At 37.4% G+C, this 11,207-nt stretch overlaps 1 protein-coding gene across 1 annotated transcript; it reads right to left on the bottom strand.

Moving 5' to 3' along the window:
• Positions 1 to 4,854: 4,854 nt before the first annotated feature.
• On the bottom strand, positions 4,855 to 8,770 carry LOC141714594 (uncharacterized). Its single transcript, XM_074518106.1, has 4 exons — positions 6,741 to 8,770; positions 6,095 to 6,282; positions 5,869 to 6,032; positions 4,855 to 5,781 (listed from the first exon to the last, which is right to left on the bottom strand). The coding sequence occupies exons 1-4, from the start codon at positions 8,768 to 8,770 to the stop codon at positions 4,855 to 4,857; spliced, it is 3,309 nt and encodes a 1,102-aa protein (XP_074374207.1).
• Positions 8,771 to 11,207: the final 2,437 nt, after the last annotated feature.

The raw sequence follows: 11,207 nt of genomic DNA on the forward strand, positions 1-11,207 counted from the left end.
TAGAAGTTGACTTGAATTCCTTTTGAGCTTGTACTTAAACTCTTTTACTTCCTTAAACTTGATCTATGCAATCCCTGAGTCATACCACTTCATGTCTTCCTTTCTTCTGAGCTTCGTCTTCAATCTTTGAACAGTTTTCTTGAATACGAATCTCACTTGACAGTCTTTCGAATGGTAGTACTTAGTTTCCTTTCACGGATCACTGACGCCTAGTGCAGTGGTCTGGTTCACAGACGACTAGTTCCGCTCTCAGGCCTTCATACTATAGACTATATAATTCACTGTCAAGTTTTTGACCATATCAAATCAGCTTCACTGAAACCCTTATGACCTTCACACCAATCCAGATTGCTACTTCGAATATCTTCAACCTTATTCCTTCGATGAATGAACATATTAATGAACTTCCATCGAACTTCTGTTGACGACTTCTTCACTGTAGCTTTCCAGATTATTGTGTATATGTCAAGTCTTCTATCTTCGTACTGGTTTCAATGAATATAGGATTATTTGCAAGTCCTGTCTATGTTGAGTTATCATCCTCTGCATTGTTGTTATAGATGAATCTATCTTTAATCTTCAACTCCTTCTATATCCAACAATCTCCCCTATTTGGCTGTTAAACATGACAGTCAAATTTATACTAGAGAAGTATCAATTTGGAGGATAACTCAACTAACCATAACCAAAAATCTTTAATCAGCTTTCAACATTGATGTCCTGGACTAGGAAATAATACTATCTTATATCTTATACACTCATACTCATTCAGCTCTAGCAGAGAACAACATCTTCTCTCCCTTTAGTAGAAATGCAAAAGATACGTTTTCAAAATCTCCATATTTCTCCCCCATAGATAATCAACATGAGTAGGCAGGAAAAATATCTTAGGTGACCTATCCAGTCTTCTTCTAAGTTGAATAAGGTTGCTCCCCCTTAGTTGAATAAGGATATCCACCAATTTTTTTGTGTTATGCCATATTTATTCTCCCCCTTAGTTGAGTAATCCTTCAAATGTAGACTACAGAAACAAAATCTCCCACCAAGTATAATTCAGAGAGAAAAGAAGTTCCAGGATTCTCAACTCAAGAGAAGAACTACCCTTATATCACCAAAAATTCCCTTCCAGCTTCCTTATATCTCTCAAGAAACAGAATTCCATAACCAAAACCAGGAGAGAACCTCATACAAAAAAAGTGCTCAACCCAAGATCATCACATCATTCTTGAAAATATTACAAACAAAACCAAGCTAGAATAAGAATAGGTACTACAAATTTCCTCACAGTACAAGTGTGTGATTTCTGTTTAGTGTCCTCACAGTATGTTTCACTCCACTCTACACTCAAGTGTTTGAACTCATCCTCACAAGTGTTTCACTCCACTCAGAGCTCCAGAAGTCCAACAATGAATGTACCTGCAAGAAAATCCTTTTCATAGAAAAGTTGCCTTCCATCTTCAAGGATGAAAACTCTCAGTTAAGAGATTCAGAAATATTCCTTCTGAGAGGGGAAATTAGGATTCTATAAAGTGGAAAAATTCCTGATATCCCTCAACTTCTATGAAGAAGCATACCTTATAAACTCGTCAGTTGATATCTGAGTCCTCATTTACAAGTTTCTATTTTGACTTAGTCAAAATCATATCCAGATTTGAATTCTGGGAAGATAACCAGTGATCAATGATATGCCATTAGGGATCAATGATTTCTTCTTATATCACTTAGATATGAATCAGAGATAATGGTCTTAGGATAAACCAGAGTACCAGAATCTCATCAGAGTTAGAATCCATATGGATCTCAGATTTAATTAAAATTAAATCTCAAGTTCTATCAGTGACCTTGAGATGGTTTGATAAACTTTCTCCGTCAAAACCTTCCTTGTGTATGAAACTCACACGTGCATTGAAATATTTGAGGTAAGGTAGTGACTCTCATTCAGATGCCCTGGCTTACAGGCGAATTTTCAATAGAAATACAACATGTTGAGAGATTGCTTCTAGTAACAGTTTCAATGCCTTTTTCAGCTTTACATTCTTTTGAGAGAATATAAATGGGCTTTACAGTTGTCTCAGGATTTGAATACTCCACTACTTTGTGAGAGACAGAGTTGTAGGGTTGACCTTTCCTTCCTTATGTGGTGCTGCTTGGCATTATCTCCCTCACTCAACTCAACTCGAGTTATCAAGGTTCAGAATGCAACTGATCATGTGGTTTTCATGTATCAGAGCAAAAGTTTTGGATAAATTCTGTTTGAGGAGTGTTTGGTTCTATGACTTTGGTCAGAACCTATTGGTTTGATCGGCTCATAGTCAGCTTCCTAAGCCACTGGGGGCAGTTATAAGTTTCAGAATACTAGGACTGGGCCTTAGGAATAATCCATAAAGTTTCAGAATGCTTAAGAATCAAGGAATGATACCTTAGAAGTAACCACAGAGAACATAGGACATGATCTATTACCAGAGATCATTCAGTGTGTGATTGTGTGGTGTTTCAACATGAAGTATATTCTGAAAGATTGGTCATACCTGAACTTTACCTTAGCTGCTTTCTGTGCTTGGATATTCAGTGCAAGACTTAAACAGCAACAGAGTTAGTAGCAATGGTAAATAACATCATGTATTGATTTAGAATTGAGTAAGTAGAATAATCTTTCTAGAGAATGTATCAGAGTCACATGGATGAAACATGTGATAAAGATGGAAGAAATACTCTACTCATTTTAGTTCTAAACCAATATAAAGGGTCATCTAGCATATAGCAATCATATTTTGTCAAGTATTTTGTCAGGTATGTACACATGCATAAATATTTTATGTATCAGAGCAAGAGCGTGCATACATACAGAACAAATAGACATTATGATTTAAGATAATTAAACACAATTCATGCTAGGAATAAATTTATCTGAGATTGAGTGTTAGGCCCAATACAGAAAATGGGTGCTAACCTATCTCAAGTACATACAAAGCTCCAGATAAACTAACTCAATTACCACATAACATGTAACATATAAGATCATGGTAATCAATTAGCAATAAAATCTCAAATCCAATTATCACTAAGCATACAAGCATACAAAACATGTGATAATCAATTTGCTTCAATCCATGGATAATGAATATAGGTAAATAAACTTTACAAGGCCTCAAAGCATCATCATAGGATTTGTAAAATTTATCCCAATCAAATTACATAATATGTTAACTTCCATTTTTAAGTGGACAAGTTTAACATGCCAAGTTCACTAACCAACTTACAAAAAGTAGCTTCATCAAGTGGCTTAGTGAAAATGTCTGCAATTTGATCAGATGTGGGAATAAAAATTATTTCCATAGTACCATTCAATATGTGCTCTCTTATGAAATGATATCTTATATCAATATGTTTGGTCCTCGAGTGCTGAACAAGATTGTTTGAGATTGCTATGGCACTTGTGTTGTCGCAGAAGATATGAATATGATTCAACTCAAGTCCATAGTCTCGGAGTTGGCTTCTCATTCATAGAATTTGAGAACAGCAACTTCCAGCAGCAACATACTCAGCCTCAGTAGTAAATGTAGAAACCGAATGCTGCTTCTTGCTAAACCAAGAAACCAATCTTCTTCCAAGAAACTGACAGCTTCCTGAAGTACTCTTCCGATCAATCTTACAACCAGCATAGTCAGAATCCGTATAGCCAATGAGATCAAAGCCCGTGTCTTTAGGATACCAGATACCCAGATTCGGTGTACCCTTCAAACACCTAAAGATCCTCTTGACAGCTATCAGATGTGACTCTTTCGGATCAGCTTGGAACGTCGCACACAAGCATGTTGCAAACATTATATATGGATGACTTATAGTCAAGTAGAGAAGAGATCCAATCATGCCTCTATAGTGAGTGATGTCCACCTTTTTACCAGACTCATCTTGATCAAGTTTTGTGGCAGTTGCCATAGGAGTCTTGGCAGGTGTTGAATCTTCCATCTGATATTTCTTCAGAAGATCCCTGATGTACTTCGTTTGACAAATGAAGATACCATCTGGCTTCTGGCTTACTTGAAGTCCAAGGAAGAAATTCAACTCACCCATCATGCTCATCTCATACCTACTCTGCATAAGCTTAACAAACCTTGCACAAAGTGCATCATTCGTAAACCCAAATATAATATTATCAACATAAACTTGCACAAGTATGGTATCATTTTTATGCTTTTTATGAAACAGAGTCTTATCTATGACACCTCTAGTGAAACCATTTTCATGTAAAAATTCAGAGAAAGTGGCATACCATGTTCTTGGCGCTTGTTTTAGACCATAAAGAGCCTTGAAGAGAAGATACACAAAATCTTCAAACTCAGGGTCTGTGAAACCAGGAGGTTGCTCTACATAGACCTCTTCTTCAAGCTCACCATTCAGAAAAGCACTTTTCACATCCATCTGATAAACCTTGAAGTTTGAATAAGCAGCAAATACTAAGAACATTCTGATGGCTTCAAGTCTAGCCACTGGTGCAAAGGTCTCATCATAGTCAATGCCTTCTTCTTGAGAATAACCCTTAGCAACCAGTCTCGCCTTGTTCCTTGTTACAATTCCATCTTCATCCAGCTTGTTCCTGAATACCCACTTAGTGCCAATAACAGATTTATCTTTTGGTCTGGGTACAAGCTTCCACATTTTCTGTCTTTCAAATTGATTGAGCTCATCTTGCATAGTAATCACCCAGTCAGGATCTCCAAGAGCTTCATCTACTTTCTTTGGTTCCATTTGAGAGAGAAATCCAGAAAATAGATATTCATTAGCAGTAGCTCTTTTCGTCTGAACTCTTGCTCCAACATCACCAATAATGAGATCTTCAGGATGAGATCTACTTCATTTTACAGCTATAGTCAAATTTTCCCTTGATGATTCAGCTTGATTAACATTCTGTTGAGTTCGACTAGCAGATCCTCTTTCTTGTTCTGCTCCCCCTAAGTTGCTGCCATCTTGATCTGTAGAATCTGACACTTGAGGACTGGTTCCAGAAACTGTCTCACTATGCACAATTGTGTTACCACTATTGCCATTCATATCTGAACCATCCCCACCATTTCCATTAGAATCTGAATCACCATTATGATCATTGTGATGATCATCTCCATTGCTATCTCTATTTGGGATAAACTCAGGTTCGTCTTCATCATCGAAAAGATCTTCCACACTTAAGTGATCATTATTATCTTCCTTCTGAATACTCGGGAGCTTGGTGTCATCAAAAGTTACATTAAGGCTTTCCACAACTTTGATGTCATCAATCACAAACACCCTGTATGCCTTAGACTCCAATGAATAGCCTAGGAAAATACCTTCTTCAGCTTTGGCATCAAATTTACCAAGATGCTCATCGTCCTTTAGCACATAGCATTTTCCTCCAAATACATGAAAGTAACTCACGGATGGTTTCTTGTTGGCCATTAACTCATATGGTGTCTTTTCAAACATCTTGTTGAACAGGGTTCGATTCTGAGTATAACACGCAGTGCTAACAGCTTCAGCCCAGAAATACGTAGGAAGGTTGGCTTCATTCAGCATTGTCCTTGCAGCCTCAACCAACGTACGCTTCTTTCTTTCTACCACTCCATTATGTTGAGGAGTCCTTGGTGCTGAATACTGTCTCGAGATGCCTTTCTCAACACAGAAATCATTCAAATTTGCATTTCTGAATTCTGTGCCATTATCTGATCTTATGTATCTTACAGGCATGCCAGCTTCTAACTCAATCTTGTTGATGTGATCAATGATCATTTCAGCTGCTTCATCCTTTGAATGTAAGAATAACACCCACGTGTATCTGGAATAGTCATCAACAATCACTAAGCAATATTTTTTTCTCGACATAGACATTACATTGACTGGTCCGAACAAATCCATATGCAGAAGTTGTAAGGGCTCAGCAATGTCAGAAACCGTCTTCTTCTTATGTAATGCTCTCTTTGACTTTCCCTTCTCACATGCTTCACAAAGTCCTTCAGGAAAAATTCCATCTCGGGAAGACCTCTCACCAATTCCCTCTTAACCAAAAAATTCATGGTCTTGAAGTTTAAGTGGGAGAGCTTCTTATGCCATAACCAACTGTCATCTGGAGAAGCTTTACTATAGAAGCACAGAACTTGACCATCTCCAGCAGAATTCCAGTCAGCTATAAACAAATCACCCTTTCTCACTCCATTGAGAGTAAGCTTCTCATTCTTCTTATTAGAGATCAAACACCTCTCCTTCTTGAACAAAACTTCACAGCCTTTATCACATAATTGGTTTATGCTGAGGAGATTATGTATCAGATCTTCAACCAGAGAAATATCTTCAATGATGACATTTCCAATTTGCAAACAACCATATCCTGTTGTATAACCTTTGTTGTCATCTCCAAAGGTAACTTCCGGGCCAGCTTTCTCAACCACCTTTGATAGCAGGGCTCTATCTCCAGTCATATGCCTCGAACATCCACTGTCCAGAATCCAAATGACCTTCTTCTGCTTAATGCCCTGAAAACAAAGGAGATTAAGTTTTCTTTGGTACCCAAACTAAGTTGGGTCCAGGGGACTTAGAGGCATTTAAATATTTAACATTCTGCTTCACAGAATTGACAGGCTTAGTATGTTGTGCATTGTCTTTGACTGTCCCTTTGTCACTTACGGAAGCACCAATAGACTTGCTTCCGGGCTTGGTGACAGGTGCCTCTTTCCTAACCTTAGGAGGGCTGACAGTCTTAGACCTACCAGTGTGTGTGTACATGCTTATCATGATTATGTGATGAATTATGCGAGTGTGTGGAATCAAGATAAGTGTTCATGAAATTAACAACACATGGCATGCAAACAGAATTATTGCACTTAGGAGATTTAGGCATGCTAGATATTTTATGCATATTAACATTCTTAACATTATCTACCTTAGCCTTCTTACAAGCATGAGTAAGATGACCAGCAGATCCACAATTATTGCATAACTTTCTAGGGCCATTGCCTCCTATCCTGCCATTTCTATTCCTGCTTCTTTTAGTTTTGGAACTAAAACCTAGTCCAGCCTTAGATGTTTCACTATCTGAGTCAACTGACTTACTAGGTTCCTTTGCCTTTTTATCTTTTAATTCATTTAAGTCCTCAACAAGCAACTCATGTTCAATGAATAGTCTATCCTCATCAAAGGGATCAGAAGATGTTTTCTTGTACAAAGGTTTCTTAGCACTTTTCAGAACGTGTGGTGTATCAGGTGGATTATCTACTTTTTCAATTTTTTCATTTTCCACCACACGTTTCTTACTTGACTTTCGAAGCTCATCATAATCTAGCCCAATTCCAAGTTTACCACTTATAACTTGGCTAGATATGAGTTCCTTCGCAAGATTAGCAGAATTGGCATAAGCTTGTAACTTAGCTTCTAATTCCTTTATCTTCTCATCTCTTTGAGCAATGGTCTCAACATGATTATTAGCCTTAAGTTCTAGATAGTGTTGTTTTTTCCTAATGTCTTCAACATTAACTTTCTCAAGAACTAACTTATCAAGTTCTTCCTGTAGTTTCTTTACCTTATCTTTCAAGTCACCTACAGTACCATTAACATTCTTCAAGGAGACTATACAGTGATAATAGCTCAGATTTATGGAATTATATCTATCAATGTATGCTTTATCAGTGCATTCAACTTTTATACTATCAAATGAAGATGCAGCAGGTATAGTGATAGACTTTCTAAAAGCAAGGCAGTGTTCATTCTCACATAGGTTTTCAGTATGAAATGGAGGTGAGTAGGAGCAAAGGATTACCTGTCTTGAAGAGTGTGGAGTGTGGATAGCCATGAGTGTCAGATTTCCAAACTGCTCTTCCTCATCATCAGTATCATCCCAGCTTCTACCCTCAGGTATGTAAGACTTCACTGGATACTTCTTCGAACCTCCAAAATCTTTCCTTTGATAAACCTTTCCTTTGTCTCTTGCCTGTTGACTCCTTCTACATTCAGTGGCAAAGTGTCCCATTTCTCCACAGTTGAAACACTTGACATTCTTTCTATCCACCATCCATGTCTTGTAGCCTGAGTCTGAATATGATGGAGATTTTTGACCCCTGTTGCTGCTACCAGATCCCCTGAAGGCTTGTTTCCTCCTGAATCTCAGGTTTCCAAACATAGCTGCCATGTTGGCCATGGTGGGATTCTTCATATCTTGCAACTCTTCCATTGTATAATAATCCCTTGGGTCTTCAGAGAGATTTCCATCATCAACTTCAGCATCACAAAGCACTTGATCATTTGTCTTTGGCTTTTCAGCAGTTATGTCCAAGTCCTTGTGTTTACTAGCTACAAGACCAGTTATCTTCAGTAACTCAGCATTCTTCACGTCCATTGCACCACTTCCATATATAATCTTTTTTTGTTCCAATTCCATTTCATGAGTCTTCATCTTCCCATATAACTTGTCCAGAGACATAGTCTTGAAGTCCAAGCGCTCACGAACTGAATCTCCTTTACTTATGAGATGTGTGGGCAATGTCAACATAAACTTCCTGTTTATCTCTTTCTGTTCATATCTATTCCCATAGATGCTCAGTTCATTTATCAACTTGTTCAATCTTTCAAAGACTGAATTTATGTTTTCTCCTGGGAGAGATTTGAATGCCTCGTACTGGGTAGTCAGAATATCAAGTCTATTTTCTCTGACGTCTTCCGTTCCTTCCATTAACAACTCTATAGTTTGCCACATATGCTTAGCATTTTCACACACAACAATTTGATGGCTCATGTCATCATCCATGGATTCCATCAACAAGTGCTACACTTTGGCATCCAGACTATCCAATTCAATATCCTTCTCAGTGTAGTCATCTGGATTCTTAGGAATTCTCTTCTCATCATCATTTGGATCTTCTATCTCAAATATAAATGGTCCTTTCTCGATGACCTTAATGTATCTGTGATCTGCAGCTTTGAGAAAAAGAAGCATCCTCTTCTTCCATAGATTGTAGGTTGCCTAATCAAATTTTGGAACCTTAAGACCGCCAATCTTTTGAGAGCTCATTTTTACAGATCTGTAAAATTTTCGCAATACGAGATCTCAAACTGCAACTATCCAATCAGTCACACAACACAACCAATCAACGGAAACCCAATCTACACAACCAGAAGCTATCCCAGTCTCCGTTCAACCAAAATCCAACACAAAACTTACTAACCTAAAGGATCTGATCCGTATATCGATCAACAAGCTCTAATACCAATTGTTAGGTCCACCAGGTTTATACAGAGGGGGGGGGTGAATGTATTATCGTTCATTTTTCAAATAAATTCACAGCGGATAAAGATACTATGAAAAACAAACACAAACACAAGAGCTTCGGGGGATTGATCTTATATTATTAAGAAAAATCTATGAGTGGGTTGCTTACGAACTTTGTTACAAATGTAAACAAAGCAACAATAACTCTACACACTACAAAAGATAACTTATCAAATGTGTGTATTGCTATCACTCAAAAAAGCAATATACCTATCGGATCCAAGCTATCAATACAAGGATTTAATGCTTCTAAGTGTTCCTATGTAAGACTAGAATTCTGTATAAAATTCAGCAGCACTACACTTTGCAAATTGATGATTTGATAGAACGAATCTCCAAAGAGCGACAGCAACGCTACTGTTTCTGATTGTGATTGATTGTGAGTTATCCTTCAATTCACTGTTGAACTGATAGATATAGGTAGGTGAATAGATTAGGATACGTGGCAAGCTCTCATCCAAGTATTAAATCAATCAGGGTGCAATAGTCGAATTGTATAAGTCAAAATTAAGCCAAGAGGATATAAATTGCATCAAGATCACTTCCAAGTACCTACTAGTTGATTCTTGAAGATTAAAATTGACTAGTAGAGTCTAGAAGTTGATTTCTACTTGATTGAAATATCAGAAGTCGATTTTCATTGCCAAGGGAGTTTTTGACTTAGTTTCTACAGACAACTCCACACTAGTCGATTTTCTTGAAGACCAAAATCGACTAGTAGATTCCATAAGTCGATTTTGCTTGAATATTTCCTTAGAAACATTTCTGATTTGCACAATTCGACTAGTAGCTATAGAAATCGACTAGTAGCTTGCTAGGATTTGCCAGAAGTCGATTTTCAACTTCTAGTAGTCGATTTCTATAATTACTTTGCCTTAGAAACTTTTCCATCCTTAGACAAATCTTCCTCCTTGCTATGCACTTCCATTTGGTTGTCCTGCAACTCATAGAAGTTGACTTGAATTCCTTTTGAGCTTGTACTTAAACTCTTTTACTTCCTTAAACTTGATCTATGCAATCCTTGAGTCATACCACTTCATGTCTTCCTTTCTTCTGAGCTTCGTCTTTAATCTTCGAACAATTTTCTTGAATATGAATCTCACTTGACAGTCTTTCGAATGATAGTACTTAGTTTCCTTTCACGGATCACTAACGCCTAGTGCAATGTTTGGTTCACAGACGACTAGTTCTGCTCTCAGGCCTTTGTACTATAGACTATATAATTCACTGTCAAGTCTTCTACCATATCAAATCAGCTTCACTGAAACCCTTATAACCTTCACACCAATCCAGGTTGCTACTTCGAATATCTTCAACCTTATTCCTTCGATGAATGAACATATTAATGAACTTCCTTCGAACTTCTGTTGACGACTTCTTCACTGTAGCTTTCCAGATCATTGTGTATATGTCAAGTCTTCTATCTTCGTACTGGTTTCAATGGATATAGGATTATTTACAAGTCCTGTCTATGTTGAGTTATCATCCTCTGCATTGTTGTCATAGATGAATCTATCTTTAATCTTCAACTCCTTCTATATCCAACATATCAGTTCTTTGTCATGTGCACTCCATTCAGCTTCAGGACATGACATTCTCATATTAGGCAACTCAGATGATCCTTCATCGGCACATGTCTTCCTTCTCTCAATACTCTCATATACTCTGAATTCGATGCCTGAATATACAATAGCATTTTCTTTTTCCATAGATTATATCTCGATTTATCAAACTGAGGAACCTTGATACTACTAACTTTCTGAGAACTCATTTTTTCATATCTGAGAAAAATTTGCAATAAACCGTCTCAAAATACGATAACCCATTCAGTCAACAATACCAAACCAGTCAAGTCAAAACCAACAAACCCAAATCAGATCTACACACCGAAAGCACTCCTAGACTCCGTACAACC

This window comes from Apium graveolens, chromosome 3 (genome assembly GCF_009905375.1).
Source record: "Apium graveolens cultivar Ventura chromosome 3, ASM990537v1, whole genome shotgun sequence".
NCBI lineage: Eukaryota > Viridiplantae > Streptophyta > Magnoliopsida > Apiales > Apiaceae > Apium > Apium graveolens.